The 21161-nt window shown below is 50.9% G+C and overlaps 1 protein-coding gene across 4 annotated transcripts; it reads left to right on the plus strand.

Annotated features, from left to right (window-relative positions):
• Window positions 1-219: 219 nt before the first annotated feature.
• Window positions 220-21107, plus strand: Adgre5 (adhesion G protein-coupled receptor E5). 4 transcript variants are annotated; one of them, XM_052728428.1, is made up of 20 exons: window positions 221-448; window positions 8230-8286; window positions 8489-8608; window positions 9004-9156; window positions 10980-11117; window positions 12825-12971; window positions 13614-13760; window positions 13842-13888; window positions 14362-14439; window positions 15696-15873; window positions 15954-16070; window positions 16233-16456; window positions 18273-18440; window positions 19033-19224; window positions 19405-19631; window positions 19721-19790; window positions 19879-19970; window positions 20077-20245; window positions 20360-20464; window positions 20540-21107. In XM_052728428.1, the coding sequence occupies exons 1-20, from the start codon at window positions 421-423 to the stop codon at window positions 20567-20569; spliced, it is 2487 nt and encodes an 828-aa protein (XP_052584388.1). In that variant the 5' UTR covers window positions 221-420; the 3' UTR covers window positions 20570-21107. The 4 variants fall into 4 exon arrangements, with proteins under 4 accessions (XP_052584390.1, XP_052584388.1, XP_052584389.1 ...); XM_052728430.1 differs by lacking the exon at window positions 12825-12971 and having other exon boundaries at window positions 220-448; XM_052728429.1 differs by lacking the exon at window positions 10980-11117 and having other exon boundaries at window positions 222-448.
• The last annotated feature ends 54 nt before the right edge of the window (window positions 21108-21161 follow it).

Consider the following 21161-nt stretch of genomic DNA (forward strand, 5'->3'; position numbering starts at 1 on the left):
TGATTCTTATTTGGCCTCGGGCTTCTCTGAGCCTCGGTTTCCCTCCTGGAAAAGAAGCGGGAAAATCCTGCTAGTGGGAATGGGGGTCGCTCCGGAGGGAACTCCACCCAGCACTTTTCGACGTGACTGGGTCCCTGTCCCCGACACCTCGTCGGCGCCGCCCAGCTCGGCTGCGGGCCGCCCGTCCGCGCGGAGGAGGGGGGGCGGTGGCTGGGACGCGCGCACGACGGGTTGCGTTTGTTCCAGGCGCGGGCGCGCGCCGCGCCCTGGGGCTGTTTCCCCGGCACTTTCCTGTTACTTTCCAGCGGGGAGGACAGTTCCGGGGAGGGCCCTGCCCACGCCCGGTGCATAAAGGCCCAGCCCAGCCGGCCGCCACCGCCCGCCGCCAGCGCAGACGCCGTCCGTCCGTTCCGCGCCACCATGAGCTCCCACCGCTGCCTCCTGACCGGTGAGACCTCGGGGTTGCGCGGGGCCGGGAGGAAGCTCGCGGGACGTGGCCTGCCGGGGCAGGGACAGGCAAAGCCCGCGCACCTGTGCGCCCCAGAACGCTCTCAGGGGTGCTGGGCCCTAAAGGGCTTGACTGCTGCCCATTTGGAGGCTAAGAGAGGGAAACTGAGGCATGGGGGCACGTAAAGGGAGTGGCAAAGCCAGCATGGTGACGCACGGCCATAGGGAGGCTGAGGCAGGACGGTCACCATTTCCAAGTCAGCCTAGGCTACACAGGCAGACCCTGTCTCTGTCTCAAAAGGACAAAAGAAAAAAAAAAAAATGCAGGCTGCGGGCTGGAGAGATGGCGCAGAGGTTAAGAGCATTAAGAGAGGACCTGGTTGGTTCCCAGCACCCAAATGGTGGCTCACAAGGGGCTGTAACTCCAGGGGATCCAACACCCTTTGCTGGCTTCCACAGGCACCAGGCATACATGTAGTGCACAAACATACGTGCAGGCAAAACACACATACAGCAGTAAAATAAAAATAAATGCAGGATAAAGTGAACCCCGCTGGCTGGTCGCCCATACAGGCGTTCTTAATGTGGAGCACAAGCCAGTGCGACAATAACCCTTTCAATGAGGGTGGCAGCCCCCAGTATGTCCCCTGTCGTCAGTGCCAGGAACACTGCAGAGACCCTCCTTGGGACCCGCCTAGGACTGAGCTGCTGGCTGAAGGGATCTTGCCAGGCTGTGAGTTTGAACTTGGCCTTTGTGGTGACTTTCCCGCCCCACCCTGGGTGCCTCCAACCGCTATCTGACTGCTAAGTTACCTAAGTAACTTGATAACAAACAATGAAGAAATGGAACTTGGGGTACAAGCTGGGGTTACCCCAACCACAATGACTGGCCTGTGTGCCAGCAGCAGGTGGCAAATGGCAGGCAGCTCGGTGGCCTGTGGGCTCTGGAACTAGGAACTTGAGTCCCAGCGGGGCACAGTTGGTGGCAGACAGCTGCAGAGGCCTGCCTGGCTGTCACTGGGCTGGGCCACAGTGACCTTGGGCTGCACTTTCCTCCTCTGTAAAATGGAGCAAGACCAGCTGCATTTTATCGTGCTGTTCCAAGGACCAAGAGTTTGTACATAAACTTTCTGGTTCACAATTTGAATTAACTGAACACATCGTGTGGTGTCCATGTCTGCAAGTGGTACCCTGGTAGTAGAGGCAGGAGGATCAGAAGTTCAGGGTCATTCTCAGCTCCATATGGGGTTTGAGGCCACTTGAGACCTTGTCTTGGAAAGCAACCAACTAGCCTAGCTGGTGTCTTTAATCCCAGCCCTAGAAAAGGAGGCAGAAAGATCCTGAGAGTTGGAGGTCAGCCTGGTCTACATGGCAAGTTCCAGGCCAGCCAGGACTACACTGTCAAAACACCCCAGAGAGAGAGGGAGACGGAGACGGAGGGGGAGGGGGAGGGGGAGGGAGAGGGGGAGGGGGACAGGGAGAGGGAGAGGGAGAGAATGCACACAGAGAATTAAGTGGACACTTCTATCATTGTGAGTATTATTTTTCTGGGTGAGATGCTGGGGGGTCTTCGGCAGGAAGTACAAATGCTGCCCTGCCCCCACTCCTGGATTCCCACACTGGAGCCGAGTCCAGTGGCCCCAGTCTGAGTCTGGGAATTTGAACCAGATGTGTCTGGGAGCAGAAGGGAGCAGCTGTGCTCCTGTTTGGGTAACTTCCAAGTCTCCAGATGTAGGCAGCCTGGGCAGTGTCTCCAGGGTGGTGGGGTAGAGCCCAGCCCAGCCCACAGTGAGGGAACAAGGAGCCCACCCTGCCTAGGTGACTGCTGCTTGGGTCTGCCTTCCCTTCCCCAACCTGGCCTAATCACTAATCTTTTTCCAAGCTCCGAGTCTCATTTTGTCTTGGTGAAGATTGGACATGACCCCAGCCTCTTGATGCTGTTGAGTCTTTTCAGGTTTCTTTGGAGACAAGACTTCATGGTAGTTAAGGATGACCTTGAACTTCTGATCCTTCTGCTTCTGAGGGTGGAGATTACAGACTTGTGAAACTAGGCCTGACTTCATTTTGAGTTTTTTGTTTTGTTTTTGAGGCAGGGTTTGGCACAGTAGCTATGTAGCCCAAACGGGTTTCGAATTTGTGATAATCCCCCTACTTCTGATTTGTTGCTGTTGTGGTTGTGACAGGGTCTTGCTGTGTAGCCTTGGCTGGCCTGGAGCTCCCTACGTACAGCAGGCTGGCCTCCAGCAGAGTTCCACCTGCCTCTGCCTCACTAGTGCTGGGGCCTGAAAGTGCTCATCACCACGCCCGCTCTGCCATGGTTCTAAGTCTTAAAGAAGTTACTTAAGGGGATGGAAAAATGGCTCAGTGGTTAAGAGTACTTGCTGTTCTTCCAGAAAGTGGGGGTTCAGTTCCCTGCAACCACGCGGTGGCTCACAACCATCTATAACTCCAATTCTAGGAGACCCAGTGCCCTCTTCTGACCTCCCTAGGCACCAGGCAACAGACATGCAGACAAAGCATCCATACACATAAAAATTAATATTTTTTCAAAAAGTTACTTGAGGGCTGGGAAGAGGGCTCTGTCAGTAAATGTCCCGTGTCAAGGAAGCGGGGTGTAGTGACACACACTTGTAATCTCCGTGTTGCATCAGGGAGACTGATAGATCCCTGAGTCTTGATGAGCATAAGTTCTTTGAGACCCTGTCTCAAAAATCTAGGTAGAAGGCACCCAGACCGATCACACAGAAAGACACATACTGGTATTATACTTTAGGAACCGTGAATTGCCCCAGGGCCCATCCTGGAGAGAAGATCATTTTGTGGTCTGTCCCACAAAGAGGAACTGGGTTCTGATGGGGTGGGGGTGTCCAACCCTATGGCTCAAGAGGAGGAAAAAAGAGGAATTCTAATCTGAGGGCGATAACTGCCTGGCTGGGGTGCCCCAGCCTCAGGTCACCCCAGCTTCGAGGGGGTGAGTTTCACCCGGAACCTCTGGTCCTTCACTGGCCTCAGGGGAACCGAGTCAGACAAAGACTGAGACCCTCTTAGAGACACTCTCTCCCCCCCAACTCTGCTTATAGTGGCTGACCCCAGGGTCCCCCTAAGAACCTAGCATGCAGCCAGCCCAGTGGTGGGTGAATCATCCAGGAAGTGACTCAATCCATCTCCCCCACCAGCCTTTCACCCTAGGGCTCTTTCCAGGACTCCTGTTAAGATCCTCTTCTTGCTGCTGTATTCCCCACATTGGGAGCAACTCTGTCCCCTAGGCTCTCCCCAGGGCCCCTGCTTTCTATCTGAACACCCAATCCCCTCTTCTGAGAGGGAAAACAGGACTTCACACCTGCTAGGCCCCCACCTTCACACATACTACACCCCAATCTTTCTCTTGGTTTTTATTTTGAGACAGGCTCTTGTGCCTGTGGTCTGTAGCCCAGGCTAGGGACGTTAGTCCTCTTGCCTTAGCATCCCAAGCAGTTGACATTACAGGGCACTCGGCTTCCAGACTTCCTCTTTCTCTTTTGAGATTTATTTAGTTTGTATACATGATTGTTTTGCTTGCCTGTGTGTGTGTGCACCATATGAATGCCTAGTAGCCTTGGAGACCAAAAGAGGGCACTGACATCCCTGGAACTGGAATTACTGTTGTGAGCCACCACGTGGGTGCTGGGAACTGAACCCGGGTCCACTGGAAGAGCAGCCAGTGCTCTTAACTGCTGAACCATCTCTCCAGCTGCCAATTCTTTTTTCTTTTTTTTTTTTTTTCTGTGACAGGGTTTCTCAGTGTAACAACTCTAGCTGTCCTGGAACTCGCTTTGTAGACCAGGCTGGCCTTGAGCTCACAGAGATCTGCCTCCTGACTGCTGTGATTACAGGCATGCGCCACCACTGCCCTGCCCAATTGTTTTGTTTTATTTGTTTTTGTTTTTTAATTTTCATTTTATGGGGCTGTAGAGGTGGATCAGTGGTTGAGAGCACTGGCTGCTCTTCTAAAGGACCCGGGTTCAATTCCCAGCACCCACATGGCAGCTCACAACTGTCTATAACTCCAGTTCCAAGGGATCTGACACCCTCACAGAGCCTTCCAAAAAATTAATCTTTAAATTTTTTTTCGTTTTATTTTTTGTGTGGGTGGATATGTGCATGTGGGCATGTGTGTGTGCTCACACACCATGACACACATACAGAGGTCTGTTCTCTCCTCCCACCACGTGGGTCCCAGCTATTAACTCAGAAGTCAGATTGTGAGACATGGCAGCAAGTGCCTTTATTCAAGCTCTCCTCTTACTCCTCTTCCTCATCCAGCCCCCCCCCCCTGCCCCCTTTGCTTTTTTTGGTCCTGGGGATGGAACCCAGGGCCTCGCTTCAGTCAGGTTCCACCAAGTTACCCAGGCTGCCCTTGAATTTTGTGTCGCTTTTAACTTAAGAGCCTCCTGCCTCAGCCTCCGGTCACTGGATTACACACTCCTTGCCTTCCAGCCCTGATTCCCTTCTCGTTCCCTGCTTCCCGCTTCCTCCTCCTCATTACTTTTCCTTCCGCCCCTGCTTTCTTGGATGTCTGTCTGTAGCGAATGCTGTTCCTTCAGGCTTTCAGTCCTGCCTCAGAGCGATACCTGCAACAACAGCAGGTACCAGGACTGTGTTCAGCAGTCACCCACCCTCCACCACAGCCACTTCCTGACTTGCTGCCACCAGCTCGTGTGGTTGACAGTGTGTGTGGTGGTGGAGTGTCAGAGCTTGAGGGGACCCGGAAGACATGGTCCAAGCTGCCATTCTTTCCTAAAGAATGACAAGGGTCTGGCCTGGTGGCACAGGCCTGACCCAGCTCCTCAGGTCACTGAGGCAGGAGGATTTCAAGTACAAGCCCAGCCTGAACAACTTAGGAATAAAGTATAAAGAGGGATTGGGAATGAGGTCCAGTGGGACAGCACTTGCCTAGCATGCAAAGGCCTTGGGTTCTATCCCAGCATTGTGAGAAAAAACAATATAAAACATGATAGCTCCAATAAGGTGGAGGCTAGAGGGTCAGGAGTTCAAGCTCATCCTTAGCTACATAGCCAGTTTCAGGCCAGCCTGGGCTACATGAGATCCTGCCTCAAACAAACCTGAGGTGGGCAAGATGACTCAGCCAAGTAAAGGAGGCTGCTGTATGTAAGCCCGGTGACCTAAATTTAGTCCAGGGGACTCCTTGGAATGAAAAGAGAAACAACCTCCACATAGGTGCGGTGGCAAACACACACACACACACACCTAAATGTAAATGTGCTGGTTAGTTTTTTGACAACTTGACTCAAGCTACAGAGTCATTTGGGAAGAGGGAACCTCAGTTGAGAAAATCCCACAAGTTGGCCTGTAGGCAAGTTTGTGGAGTATTTTCTTGATTAATGATTGATGTGGAAAGGGCCAGCCTGCCCCCCCCCCTTTTATTGAGACATAGTCTCTCTGTATAGCTCTGGATGTCCTGGAACTCACTCTGTAAACCAGGCTGGCCTCCAACTCACAGCTTCATTACTGTCTCATGCAGTTTCCCTTTCTGTGGTGATGGAAGTGATGACGGCCTCCCTTTGTGGGGACAAACCCTGCGTAGCTAAGGAATTAACATTTTTTTTTTATTTGTGAGACATAGTCATTCTATATAGCTCTGGACTATATACTGGACTACATAGACCAGGCTGGCCTTGTACTCAAGAAATCTGCCTGCCTCTGCCTCCCAAGTGCTGGTATTAAAGGTGTGTACCACAGCCCCCAGCTTGACATTGTCATTTACACTTACTCTTTATCTTAGTTTGGTTGTGATAAAACAACCCCTGGGCAGGTGATCCTGGGTTATATAAAAGAGCAGGCCGAGCAAGCTGTGAAGAGCAAGCCAGTGAGTAGTGTTCCTCTGTAGATGTACTCTTCTGTCCCGCCAGTCAGTTCTGTCCCACCAGCTCACTCCCCAAATCGCCACACAGAGACTTAATACTAATTGTAAATGAATGACTGATAGCTTAGGCTTGTTACTAACTAGCTCTTACGACTTAAATTAACTCATATTTCTTATCTAAGTTCTAAGATGTGGCTCATGACTTGTTATCTCATTTTCTACCTGTCCTTCTTCCTCTGTGTCTGGCTCTCTTGACTCCCAAGAGTCCTTCTCTTTTTTTCTGCAAGTCCTGCCTAACCTCTATCTGTTCAGCTATTAGCCAGTCAGCTTCTTCTTCTTCTTTTTTTTTTTTTTTTTTTTTTGGTTTTTCGAGACAGGGTTTCTCTGTGTAGCTTTGTGCCTTTCCTGGGACTCACTTGTTAGCCCAGGCTGGCCTCGAACTCACAGAGATCCGCCTGGCTCTACCTCCTGAGTGCTGGGATTAAAGGTGTGCACCACCAACACCTGGCAACCAGTCAACTTCCTTATTAACCCAATCACAGTGGCATATATTCACATGGTCTCTGCTTCAGTCCCTGGCTCCAGTCTCCTGCCTTGACTCACCCTGAAAAGAGACTGTAACCTGTAAGCAAATAAACCCTTTCCTACACTGCTTGCTTTTGATCATGTTGTTTTATCACAGCATAATGACCAAACTAAGACAAAAATTTAAGTATAAAAGAGAATGTTAAGCTGGGGGCTTTGGCGCACGCCTTTAATCCCAGTACTCGGTAGGCAGAGGCAGGCAGATCTCTGTGCGTCCAAGGCTAGCCTGGTCTATGTAGTGAGTTCCAGAGCTATATAGAGTGACTATGTCTCACAAAAAAAAAAGTGTTAATTCCTTAGTCACACAAGGTTTGTCCCCACAAAGGAAGGCTGTCATCACCTCCACCACAGAAAGGGAAACTGGGGGAGACAGTAATGAAGCTATAGTCTAACATCCAAAAGCTGCCTGTGGGTTCCTTTTTCTACCCCACAGGCCTGGAGAGCTAAGAGTCCAGCGACCTGTGTGCAGACCTGTCTGGTGCCCAGATCCTGGATAGGCCACTGTAGGTACCAAACCTCTGGCTGTAGGTGTCTGAGCCACAGGAAGCAACACCTGAGTTTTGTAGTTTTTCTCTCTTTGTTTTGTTTTGGGGGCAGAATCTCACCATATAACTAACTTAGGCTAGTTTCAGACTCGCATCTGGGAACTCTCGTCTGGCTTTCTGTGTGCATCGTTGGTTTTGATTTTTATGCTTTGTTGTTTTAGAGATTAACTCACGCAGCCGAGGTTGGTCTTAACCTTGCTGGGTAGCCTAGGATGAGTTCCAACTTCTGATCCTCCTGTACCCGCTCCCAAATACTGGGATTACAGGCATGCACCGCATGCTCTACTCTGTGAAATTTGTTGTTGCTGTTTGCTTGTTTGTTTAGTTTTTTAACGGTTTATTTATTTATGTATTTTATGTGTATGGATGTTTTGTCTGCATGTACATCTGCACACCAGAAGAGGGCATCAAGATTCCATTACAGATTTTTGTGAACTGCCACATGGGTGCTGGGAATTGAACTCATGACCTGGAAGAGCAGCCAGTGCTCTTAACTGCTGAACCATCTCCCCAGCCCTGGTTGATTTTTTTTTTTTTTTTTGAGACGGGGGTCTCAGTATGCATTGTAGCCCAGGGTTGGCCTTGAGCTCCTAATTCTCCTGCCTCAACATTCTGAGTGATTGAATTATAAGTAAGTGCCATTAGCCCTGGGAACTGGGGCTTGATGCTTGAGTATTAACTACAGAATCTCAGCCTGGGCAGGGTCAGCACCCACTGCCCACAGATGCACAGCTTTGGCCTGCTGTCTCTGCTCTGGGATCCAGCTGACCATCCTCTGCTTTGTTTCAGGGGCAGTGGTGTGCATCCTACTGAGCCTGTCGGGAGCTCAAACCAAGAGGAATCCAAGTAAGTCCTTCGGACACGAGGGCTCTACAGCCAGGGCTGGGGCGGGGGGGATTCCACTGCCAACCACAAGCCTCAGGGGGAGATGGGCAGCTGCTGGGGACGATAAGGGCCTCCTCACACCTTTCTAAGAGTCTGTTCTGGGTGACACTTCCCCCCTACTGGGCCTCCTTTACTTTCTTACCAAAGTATCTGTCCCCCACAGACTGTCCTCCCTGGAGGTGCCCTCTGAACTCAGAATGTGTCAATCAGACAAGCTGTCGATGCAAGACAGGCTTCTCAAGTGTCGAAGAGTTCATCACTAAAGCCACCGGGAGCTGTGACGGTACAGAGACTTGGGGACGGGCATGTTGAGAGATGACAAGGTGTGGTCTGGGGCTGCGTCTCGGCTTCATCAAAGACAGAAAAAGAAATCAAGACAGGGAGACAAGAAGTAAACAAGTAGGACGTCCTGAGAGCAGGGCCTGGGTTCCAGGCTCTGTGCCTGAACTTGGCTTTAGGACTGGGGACGGGGAGGCTGGCTTTCTATTCCACCCCCAGAGGACTGAGAGGAGCAGAGCTGCCCTGCTTGCAGCCTTCAGGAGTAGCTAGCTCAGGCTATAGCACAGCCCATAATTTCCCTCAGATGCTGACACGCAGTCCCAGGCTGTAGTCAGGTGGATGTCCCGCAAGAGGACTCTCAGATTTCGGGAGCTGACCCTCATGCCTGTTGTGTTGTAGACATCAACGAGTGCTTACAGCGCAGTGTGATCTGTGGACCGTTCGCCACGTGTCATAACTCGCCGGGAAGCTACAACTGCACATGCAACCTGGGATATCGGCTCCTTTCTGGGAAAATATATTTTGCTAACAAGGACGAGAACACATGTCAAGGTAAAAGCTTGCCAATGCATTCGCCTCATCCACGTCAGCTTCAAGGTCACCAGCATAATTACTACAGCAGCCACAAGGCAGGGTCCTGATGTTGGTTCTGCCCCTGTGGTTTGCTCTGGGTCATGGGTCACAGCCACAAGCTTAGAGATGTAGGGAGGAGGGGACATTTGGGACCTCCCGGCCGACCGGCCTCATCCTGATGATACCTGTGTGTGACTCAGAAAGCCCTGTTTAAGTGGGTATTGTGGTGCTTGACATACATGATCCAACACTCTGGAGTTTAAGGCTAGAATATGAGTCAAGGAATGAATATGTAGTGAGTTCCAGGACAGCCAGAACTATGTAGAAAGACACTGTCTCAAAAAAAAAAAAAAAAAAAGCCAGGCCTCTCACCTTTAATCCTAGCACTCTGGGAGGCCGAGGCAAGCAGATGTCTGTGAGTTCAAGGCCAGCCTGGTCTACAGAGGGAGTTTCAGGACAGCCAGGGCTACAAAGAGAAACTCTGTATCGAAAAACAAAACAAACAAAAAGAAATCTTCATGCTTCTTTCCCTGTGTCTTCTGTCTGTCCTAACAAAGGGGTTTGCTCTGTATTTATTAAACAGCACAGAAAACACAGCATGGGAAAGGAATGAGGGACTGATTCTCTACAGAAATCTTTAACAGAATTTTACAAGGGAAAAATAATTTTATTTACCCAGAACAGCAAATACAATGGCAAGCAGACATTACCAGCCTGTATCCACATGATGTTTACAGCATTTGTGATGGATATGTGTTGTATAAAGTTGTTTCCAACCTATTGGTTGTTTTTAGTAAATGATTACCACAACACATATTCACACACACAAAGACACACATACATTATTCTGGGGTCAGGAGCATGGGAGAATACATAAGATTAAAGCTGTGCTTTAGCTTACTCTGTAAAGCTGATTACACGGGCAATCCAAGGCACGTAAGGTTGGTAACATTCTCTTAAACGCAGGTTAAACAGATGACAGTAGGTTAAGTACACAGTAGGACAGCAGGTTAAGTACATACTCTTAAGTGATCTCAAGGCAGATTATTAACTTGATGGCAAGATCTGGAAAAAGTTCATTCTCTTTGAATGCAAGAGATATTTTCAAAGCCAAGTGTGTGGTACTCGCCTTTAATCCCAGCACTTGGGAGGCAGAGGCAGGCAGATCTTTGTGAGTTTAAGGCCAGTCTGGTCTACAGAGTGAGTTCCAGGACAGCAGAGCTACATAATGAGACCCTGTTTCAAAGAGAAGGACGAGAGAGAGAGAGAGAGAGAGAGAGAGAGAGAGAGAGAGAGAGAGAGAGAGAGAGAGAGAGGAGAGAGAGAGAGAGAGAAATGGATTTTCAGAAAAATGTGTCACTCTATGAAGTGACACAGGTGTCTCCATGGACCCCAAGGAGGGTGACAGAAAGCATCCTGCTGAGAATGGAACCCAGACGATGAGACGATGCTTAAGGCCCTGGCTGAGCCATCACCTAGCACCCCAGACTCCTGCCTGCACCGCTTAGAGGACAGGCCCACCTGGATCACAGGGGCCCTTGCTCCTTCTCTACTACTTGGTTCTGGAAGTTCAGAAGTTCCTTCTGCTCATCTGCATCTCATTTTCATAAGCCACCATCCTTCTGTCCATCTACATTTCATTTGTATAAGCCAACATCCATCTCACCATCTGCATCTCATTTGCATAAGCCAACATCCCTCTGCCTGTCTGCATCTCATTTGCATAAGCCAAAAGGATGGCATTCCGAATACTCTGCCTCTACCACGAGCACGTTCTACTGCAGTGTCTGCCCTCTTCCCAGCATCAGTGGACACTGGGGTGACACCTGCCCTCTCCAGGAGCCAAACAGTTACTGCTGCGCCTGGAAACGTCCCTAAGCAGCCTGCTACAGTACACCCATGGACACAGCCTGGAGACCCAGGAGAAAAGACACTCAAGGGTAGGCTGCGTTCTCGGCCACTGCTCCTGCTGGAAGACCACACTTGGTACCTGGACCCCCTTTTTGGTCAGCCTCGTCCATTGCTCCACCCAATCACCATTCTGACTATCCCCAGCAATTCTGGTTCCTTGAAGACAGACAGCATAGAATGGTGTGGCCAGATTGGGCAGGGTGACATCAAGCCCCCCCCCCCCACACACACACACACATACCTCAGAGAAGGAAGTAGAGCACTGTTCAAGGAAGGTGTCATGGAGGACAGTACCCCAGAACCTGCTCTCTCTGACCTGATGTATCTGCCGCAGCTGCCAAGCCAGGCAATTCAGGGCAAGGGGACAGGGCTACACTCAGTGCATCCCCAGGGCTGTGACCATGACAGAAGAGAGGACAGAAATACCTACTACTCTTACTCCCGTGGACACAGCTCCCTCTCTGGGCACTGTGATATTGAAGGGATGGCTTCAATAGAGTACATGTTCTTACCCTCCATAACTTCAGCCATGGCTGCACATCAGCTTGTCACCGCACAGGCTGGCTCCCACTGTGTGGCACCCTGGCCTAGCTGGTGTTATCCCTTCTTGCCCTGCCCCTTTATTGAGCTCCTTTCTAGAGGAGGTGTGGCTCCAGAGCAAGTCTCAATCCTCCATTGAACAGAGGGCTGGGGAGTGAGTGAGGCTGTGTGGTCCTGAAGGTCCCTGGAATTCCACATAAAACTCTCTGAAGGGAACAGTGCCTTGTAAGAATGGAGACAGAGGCTGCCATGGGGAATACAGAGTCACCCCTGCAACAGCTCCTAAGGGTCATATGTGGCCTTTGCCCCAAATCTTCAGGCCAGGATACTGATAGCTGCCACCCCCCTATTGCTGGCAGCTAGGGAACCCTCTACTACTTCCTTCCACATCTGGACAACAGAGTCAGAGCTACACAGACCTTATAGGATGCCTTCATATGAATTAGAAGGGGGTCTGCCCACAAGGAGGAAACTGGAATGTTCCAGATGCTTCTGTGTCATGAACCTAGACAGCCCTGAGCCTGAGGCTTCAACTTCAAGCACACACTCCTCTGCTTCCTCTCATGAAGTAGATGAGGGTCAGAACCCCAGAGTCTGTAGGAACCCCAGCGTCATTTACACCAACACCCAAGGTAGCTATGCGTGCAGGTGTCACCTTCAGCCCAGGCTGAGGCCCCAAAGGTATGCCAGATATACCCCCCAGAAGCAGCTGCAAGACAGACAGTAGCTGGGAGGAGGCAAGGCGGGGCTGTAGCCTGAAGAGGAGGAAGCTCTGCAGGGTCCCAGGAGCTCCAGAACTATGATGACTCTCCTGAGGATTTAGCTCCCAGCAATATTTCTGTTGGCTCCAGGGTGTTCTGAGCCCAGAAGCTCTGTGGAGCTCCCAGAGTTTGGCTCCTCCTCATGTGTGAGAACAGTATCAATCCTGTTCTGAGAAGGGTTAGAAAGCAACAAGAGGCCTTGGTCAAGAAGTCCAACCCCCTGACTCAATCTGCTTCCTGGTTTTACCTCCAGTAAACTGGGTCCCCCAATCCTCGCTGGGCCTGTCCTGCAGAGGCCACCATGATGTGCTCTGCAGGTAAAGCTGAAGGTCACCAGGTAGCAACTGAATTTGAGACAGTGAGAACATGGGAAAGTGGGTACAGTGCATGAAGGTATGAGTCGAGGCAGGGATGACTGTTTGGTTTTGTTCCCAGATGTGGATGAATGCACCTCCGGGCAAAACCACTGCCACCCGTCCACCCATTGCATCAACAAATTGGGCAGCTATTCTTGCATCTGTCGCCAAGGCTGGAAACCTGTTCTTGGATCCCCCAATGGCCCAGTCAACACAGTGTGTGAAGGTCCGGGTGCCACCTTCCTAAGGACCCGCAGTCTTGTTTAAGATTTATTTTAGCCAGGTGTGGTGACACACCTTTAATCCTAGCACTTGGAAGGCAGGCAGAAGCAGGCAGATCTCTGAGTTCCAGGGCCACGTATAAAGACCCTTAAAATGTATGTGCCTTAAGTGTATATATGTGTACCAGTAGGTGTAGGTGCCCAAGGAAGTCAGAGGAGGTTGTCAGATCCCCTGGAACTGGAGTTACAGGTGGTTGTGAGCCACCTGGTGTGGATACTGAACCCAAAGGTTAACTCTGAGCCATCTCTTCAGTCCTCACGTTTACTCAAGGGAATGAAAGGAGGCTCTGTTAGGCTAGGCCTTAATCTCCTGAGGTTGAATTTGAAAAACTGTGGGGCCCAGGAAAAGAGCTGGAATACCAAGGGGAATCCTGGGGAGAACCCAGATGGCCTTCAATTACTAAAAAGTCCATACTTCAATTTTCATGTGTACATTTGCCTTAGGCCTCTGCACATTCCCTAACCCATCATGTACCACTCACTGAGGCCACCAGGGATCAGTACCTCAGGCCAGGGACTGTAGCAGTACCAAGGAAGGGACTGGGACCAGACAGAAAAGCACCTAACCTCTTTTTGTGTGTCTCCAGATGTGGATGAGTGCAGCTCTGAGCAACATCAGTGTCACAGCTCCACCATCTGCATCAACACCTACGGTTCCTACAAGTGCCGCTGCCGCCCAGGCTGGAAGCCAACCTCTGGGTCCCTCAATGGTCCAAAGAACACCACCTGCCAAGGTACCTGACCCTAGTCACCCAGCACCTCCATGCCCTGCAAATGCACTCTGAGATTACTGAACCACAGTTTTGTCCCCACAGAACCGCTCTTCCCTACCTGGACACTGCCACTCACAGCCCAGAGCCAGGTGAGGAGCCAGTGGGGACCAAGAGGTCGGATCCCTTCACAGTCTGTCCACCCCTTCAGCTGTGCTGCTGCCCACCCATGACTCACTGCTGGGGGATGTCTTTCTGTATGCTGTGAATATGTGTTGCTCTGATTGGTTGATAAATAAAGCTGCACTGGCCTATGGCAAGGCAGCTTTGAGGCAGGCAGGAAATCCAAGCAGACAGAAGAAAGGAGAGTCTGAGGAGACACCAGCCTGCCGCCCAAGGAGCAACATGCCAGCAGACTGGTAATACCACAGCCATGTGGCAATTTATAGATTAATAGAAATGCGTCAAGTTATAAGAGCTAGCTAGCAAGAAGCCTGCCATAGGCCGTACAATTGATAATTAATATTAAGCCTCTGAATGATTATTTTATAAGTGGCTGAGGGACCGTGGGGCCAGGTGGGACCTGAGAAAGCTTACGGCTTCAACTCACCATTTCCCTTTCCAGAGTCTCTCTCAATTCTCTGTTGAAGTCCAGAATCTGCTTAGAGACTTCAGTCCAGCCACAGCCAACTACACCATCCAGGTGAGGGGGAATTCTGGGGACCCCAGTGCAGTAGGGCACAAGCCACAGGCCTCGGTGCGGACTGACAGTGTTCCATCCATTCAAGCAGTACTTCTGGTGTGAGGCACAGGGGTCTGACACGTGCAGCCATGTGTGTGGCTATGACACAGGCTTGTAACGGCAGTGACCGAGGCAGTTAAGACTGGAGTTAAGCAGAGTGTGCTGGCCTATTCCATACAGAGCCTCAACAAGGATCTCAGGTTCCTGAGCTACACAGCAAGACCCTATCAAAAACAGCAAACAATGCATCCCACGCAACCTAAGTCAGAAGCTCTTTTTTTTTTTTTTTCGTTTTTCGAGACAGGGTTTCTCTGTGTAGCTTTGCACCTTTCCTGGGACTCGCTTGGTAGCCCAGGCTGGCCTCGAACTCACAGAGATCCACCTGGCTCTGCCTCCCGAGTGCTGGGATTAAAGGCGTGCGCCACCACCGCCCGGCCCAGAAGCTCATTTTTTAGTAAAAGGGGGACCTGTAGGGTCCTGGCCCCCGTTTTGGGTAACTGTTGTTTTGCTTGCTGACCTTGACCTTGACATCCTCCCTATGCTAATTCCCTGCCAGGTTCCACCCTCCTGAATGCTTAAGGGAAGTTCCTTGTCTGTGTATCCTGCATAATGGGCATTAACAGTTTAGATGCAAGATTGTAAAACATCTGTAGTGAAACTTCTGCCCTCCAGGGTTCTCCTATTGTGCTGTAAGCCTGTATTTAAGACCTCCTCCCTCCTTCAATAAATGGCATTTGCATTAAATAAACAAACAAGCAAAAAACAGCAAATAAGGCAACATCAAAACACCCTGAGCTTAACCCCCAGCAGCGAATAAACAAGATGTGGTGGTATATGACATGCCTGTCACCCCAGAAGGTAGAGGCAGGAAGATCAAAAGCTCATGGTCACAAACAAGTAATTTACAGATTATAGGGCTGGGGGTGTGACTCAGTGGTAGAGCACCAGGCTAGAGTACTCCAGTGAGGGGCTGGGGACGTGACTCTGCAGAGCCTTGGCCGTCACTTCCTGCTGGTGTACATGTGCTGTTGTGACATGCAGGTCGTAAACCTCATCTCTTTGTTTTCTGGCTACTGTGTAAGTCTTACTGCATCCCTCCAGCAGGTTCCCCAGGCAGCCTATGTGACTTTCCAGTGTCTGCTCATGGGAAGGGTGGTCTGGGTCCTTCAGTTTCTGTGGTTCAAAACCTCAACAGCTCTGTCACTCATCACCTCCAGAAACTCATTGAGGCTGTGGACAAGCTTCTGGAAGGCCCCATGGATAAAGAGAATCTAACCGCCACTGACCGGCACCAAGTGGCCACGCAGTTGCTCAAGAATATGGAGCAGAGCCTTCGGACCCTGGCCCAGTTCTTACCCAAAGGCCCCTTCACCTACACATCCCCTTCCAACACTGGTAAGGATCTCTCCTGCCCCACCCCCAGGTACCACCCTGCCCTTGGTTTCTCCAGTCACCCCCTCTCCCTGTCTCTTCAGAACTGTCCCTGATGATCAAGGAGCAAGACAACAAAGATGTTACCACAGTGTACCACAGCCAAGGTTGGATGGAACTGGACTGGCCTGTGACAGCTGGATCCAAAAGCTCAGAAAATGGTAGGGGTCCAGGGAAGGCACCTTCCAGGGAAGCCAGAGTGAGGTCCGGGATGTGGGACAGGCAGACACCAGCCCATTGGGAGAACCTTGACAGACTTGTCCTCTCTGGGAGGGTGGTATATGGAGGGAGGACAGCAGACAAGCCTGCATGTCTGCCCCCAGACTACTCCTTGGCCGGCATCCTGTCCATTCCAAACATGCAGAAGCTGCTGGCTAATGCCTCCATGAACCTGAACCAGAGTTGGGAGATATTGCAGGAACGCTTCGAAAGCCAAGTTCTAGGTGTTTCACTCACGCTCCTCTCAAACGTCACTTCCATTTTTCTGACCAACACGGACACTGGGAAGCTCGCCTCAAATGTCACATTCAACTTCTCCTTCGGTCCTGTGAGTCCTTGAATGGGAGGAGTGGGGGAGGGGAAGCTCTGGTGCTCACTCCCTAACCACAGTCAAGGTGGCCCTTCTGGACCCACATGTAGGAGAGAACCAACCCCCAAAAGTGTCCTGACTCCTTCCCTCCAACACACACACAAAACAAATAAATATAATAAAAAACACTAAAAACACATAAAAATTTAAAAATTACAGCTGGGTGTGGTAACACACGCCTTTAATTCTAGCACTTGGGAGGGTCTGTGAATGAGGCCAGCCTGGTCTACAGAGAGAGTTTCAGGATAGAGCTCTAGAGAGACCCTGTCTCAAAAAGTACACAAAGCATGAACTGGGTCTTGTGGCATAGGTGTTTGATCCCCAGCTGCTGGGCAGCAGGAGATTCAAGGTTCAAGGCCTGCCTGACTAGAATGGATTAAGGCCAACCCGGGCAAGGCCTTGGCTTCAGACTCAGTGGTACGGTCTTGGTTAGTACTTGGTTGGCTTCAGCCCCCGGTACTGCTGAATTGAATGAATGAATGAATGAATGAATGAATGAATGAATGAACGAACGAATGAATGAACGAACAAATAAATAACCAGCAGGCAAAGCTTGTAGTTGACTCAGTGGTAGAATGTTTGCCTGTCATGGTAAGGTCCACTGATGCCCAGTGCCATAAAACGTTAAAAACATTTACAGTCTGAGCCTACAAGATGGTTCATGGAGCAGGCAACAGTGCTTTTTTCACCAGGCCTCAGTTTAATTCCTAACCTGAGTTGGATCTCCAAGCCCTACACTGTAGGAGAAAACAACCCAGTTCTCATGATTTACCCTCTGCCTTCCATATGCATGCTATAGCCCAAGTACAACCCCATCAATGTAGTCTCAAAAAGGATTTTACGTGTAGGTGTCTTGCCTGCATGTATGTCTGTGCGCCACATGTATACCTGGTCCCATGGAGGCCAGAATAGGGCAGCAGATTCCCTGGAACTGGAGTTAGACAGTTGTGAGCCACCATGTGGGTCCTGGGAATTGAACCTGGGTCCTCTGGAAGAACAACCAGTGCTCTTATGATCCACCTATGTCTGCTGTGAGTGGATTAAAGGTGTGTGTCACAGGCCGGGCGGTGGTGGCACATTCCCAGTACTCGGGAGGCAGATGGATCTCTGAGTTCGAGGCCAGCCTGGTCTACAGAGCGAGTTCCAGGACAACCAGGAATACACAGAGAAACCTTGTCTTGAAAAATAAAACAAAAAGTATCACATCTGGCTATATACATGTTAACTTTAAAAGTTAAAAAAAAAATTTAGTCTAGGCTGGTGATCTAGCTCAGTTGGTAGAGTATTTGTCTAGCATACATGAAGCCCTGGGTTCAAAGATTAAAGTACCACATAAAATGTAGTTCAAACACTCAGGAGGTAGAAGCAGGAAGATAAATGTCAGCATCAACCTCAGCCACATAGTAAGTTTGAGGGCAACCTGGAATGTATGAGACTCTTCAAATTATAAATAGACAGACAGATAGATAGCATGGGGACCCTTCCCTTGCAGTACATTCAATAAATCTGTGGTTTTTGTTTTGTTTTTAAACTACAACCTGTAAGCAACCATTCCCCACTGATTCTTTCATTTCTTTGGCATTTATTACCTGTTAACTGCTTGTGATTTGCTTCAGTTCACGGCAGGGACTGGTGTCCTGTCGCTCCTGCCGTTGCTGGCTCCCCATGCTCTCTGTGCAGAGTAGACGTTAATTATGCGACCAAAAGCAAGGTCCTCTGCTTACCCCAGACCCTAAATGTGCTTCAGACACCCTCATCACCTATCTGCCCGTAGGTGTCAACGGGGCCACGTCAAGAGCCGCTATGTGCCTTCTGGGACACTGGTGACGATGGGAGTGGGCGCTGGGCCACCGACGGCTGTTCACTGAATGTCACCACCCGTCTCTGCCACTGCAGCCACCTGACCAGCTTTGCCATCCTGATGGCCCAGTACCATGTGAAGGTAAATGGTAAGCCCTGAAACCACAGGTAGCCAGGCCTGCCTGGGCAGGACCGTAGGCCCCACTCAGGGGTGTACTCCACTGGTTGTTCAAGTAGGTCCCTTTGGATAGCCCCATGCCCTGCTTCTCGGTTCCTCCGCTGGAGTCCTCTGCGACCCAGTAGCTGATGGATGCAGGCCTCTGCCTGAGCCCCTGCACAAATGTGAAGTACTGGAAAATGCACCAGCTCGGGTCAGTGAGTAAACATGCCTACAGGCAGCCAGCGCTAATGACCTTAGTTTTGTCTCCAGAGAACACATACAGTGGCAGGCAGATGCTTCACCCCATACATACAAATACATAAATGTGATTTTTAAAAAAGCCCTGTGTAGAATATCCCAGAAAGTATAGCTTTCTGAACATGGCCAAAACCTGGGCCTCATGGTCAGCTGGAATTATTAGCCAGGCAGAGTTGGCCCTGTGGTCCAAGACAGGCGTGTGGAATCTCTGACTTCTCATAGGCGCTAAGGTAGGAGTTTTGAGTGTATGGGAAGAGAGCACCCTGCCCCCTGGAGAGGTGTAAGGGACACCACTTATCCTGAGCTCCTCCCCTAGGATCCGAGACTGGAGTTGATCACCAAGGTGGGGCTGTCGCTTTCCCTGGCCTGCCTGCTGCTGTGTATCGTGACCTTCCTACTGGTGAAGCCCATCCAGAGCTCTCGAACCATGGTGCACCTGCACCTGTGCATCTGCCTTTTCCTGGGCTCCGTCATATTTCTGGTGGGCGTCGAGAACGAAGGGGGCCTGGTATGTTCCTGTCCTGACCTCAGTTGGAGTCAAGACCTACGAGTAGGCTATCCTGGTCTGTCCCGGGGCTCAGTGTGGAAGGTGCCCCATCAGGTTCTGCTTGAGCCCAGCTGCTAGGGGTGTTCAGCTTTGTAGCCATTGGTCCTGCCCTGCACTGAGAGCCCAACCCTCCACCCACAGGTGAGCACACGCTGCCAAATGGTAGCAATGCTGCTACATTACTTATTCCTGGCTGCCTTCTGCTGGATGGCCCTGGAAGGCGTAGAGCTCTACTTCCTTGTGATACGTGTGTTCCAGGGCCAAGGCCTGAGTACACTGTGGCGCTGCCTTATCGGCTACGGGGTGCCCCTCCTCATCGTGGCCATCTCAGCAGCTGCCAGAATGGAAGGATATGGGCACCCAACATAGTGAGTCTATGATGTCGAGTTTAAGGCTGGAGTGGAGTGCTTGGGACCTGGTGTGCAGGGTCACTGAGAAGGCACTTTCTCCTCCCCAGCTGCTGGTTGAACTATAGGATAGATGGCTTTCTCTGGAGCTTTGTGGGACCCCTGGCCTTCATCATTTTTGTAAGTACTCTCTGGGTACTGGAGGCCCGAGAAGCAAGACTACTAACTACTGCAGCCCTCTAACCCATGATCCATAATCCCCACCCAGTGTAACTCTGCCATTTTCGTGATCACTGTCTGGAAGCTCACAACCAAGTTTTCAGAAATCAACCCAAACATGAAGAAACTAAGGAAGGCCAGGTGAGAGAGGGGAAGTGGGGAGGGCTGGCACAGCCAGATTGAGGGCTAGGGCCTGAGCAGGGGGGTTGGGAGAGCTGGAGACAGACTGCAACTGCCTACTCCACAGGGTGCTGACCATCACAGCCATTGCCCAGCTCATGGTGCTGGGCTGTACCTGGGTCTTTGGCCTGCTCCTCTTTGACCCCGACAGTACATGGCTATCCTACATCTTCACTCTGCTCAACTGCCTGCAGGGCCTCTTCCTCTTCGTGATGCTCTGCCTGCTCAACAAGAAGGTAGGCAGACAGAGGTGGCTGGGGGAAGAGCCGGGGGTGGTGGGAGTCGAGGCCAGGCCCGATTCCCAAGCCCAGTTCCTTTCTTCCCTCTAAGTTGGTACCTTGGGCTCACAGGTGAGGGAAGAGTACCGAAAGTGGGCCTGCATGGTTGCTGGCAACAAGTACTCGGAGTTCAGCTCTTCCACAACAGGCACTGGCACCAGCCAGAGTCAAACACGGGTAAGGGCCGGCCTGGGGCAGGCGGGGAGGACATGCCTGGGGGCTCGGCCTCAACAAGGGCTCCTTCCTCTGCAGGCTCTCAGGCCCTCAGAATCAGGAATGTGAAGGCCAGTTCCAGCCAGGTCAGCAGCACACACTCAAGGCTGTCACGCTTCTGCCTTCTGTTCCTGCCAACTTCCCAGCTTTGGCCCCATTTCTGATAGAGAAGGGATGGACACCTGGCAATGAGTTCCGAAACAGGGTAAAGGGGCCATTGGACCTGCTTCTGGTTGCCTCTTTGCCCCATCACAGCTAATGCCTACCACAGAAACAGAAGCCAGCCAGCACAGACCTGCAGCCACTGCCCTGGTACATGAAGCAGGTAGTCCTAGGGACAGAGTGCAGGTCCCTTAACCTGGGCTCTTTGCAACTATCTTTAGCACATAAGAGGTCAGGGTACTTGGGTTCAATTTCCTTAAGCTAAGACTGATGCTATGTCAGCCACTGATGATTCTGCCTGCTGCTGAGGCTCACGGTACAGAGGCTCAGCTGCCCCACTTCCAGGGCAGAAGGGTCTCAGAGTTAGAAGGTTATATGTTTTGTAATCTTTTTAAAACCTCTCGATGTTGACACATAAAATTAAATATAATGATGAAAAAAAGGTGGCATGCTTATTGGTGCTTGACCTCTGAGTCCATGAAATGCTGACCAAGAGAAG

This window comes from Peromyscus californicus, unplaced genomic scaffold, assembly GCF_007827085.1.
Source record: "Peromyscus californicus insignis strain IS unplaced genomic scaffold, ASM782708v3 Scaffold_8__1_contigs__length_139910024, whole genome shotgun sequence".
Lineage (NCBI taxonomy): Eukaryota > Metazoa > Chordata > Mammalia > Rodentia > Cricetidae > Peromyscus > Peromyscus californicus.

Bases quoted from the DNA above. Each gene is read 5' to 3' on its own strand.
- Adgre5 (XM_052728428.1), top strand. From the start codon at position 421: ATGAGCTCCCACCGCTGCCTCCTGACCG. The intron at 8,609-9,003 runs GTACAGAGACTT...GTTGTGTTGTAG, and splicing joins AGCCACCGGGAGCTGTGACG to ACATCAACGAGTGCTTACAG. The intron at 11,118-12,824 runs GTAGGCTGCGTT...TTTTGTTCCCAG, and splicing joins AGGAGAAAAGACACTCAAGG to ATGTGGATGAATGCACCTCC.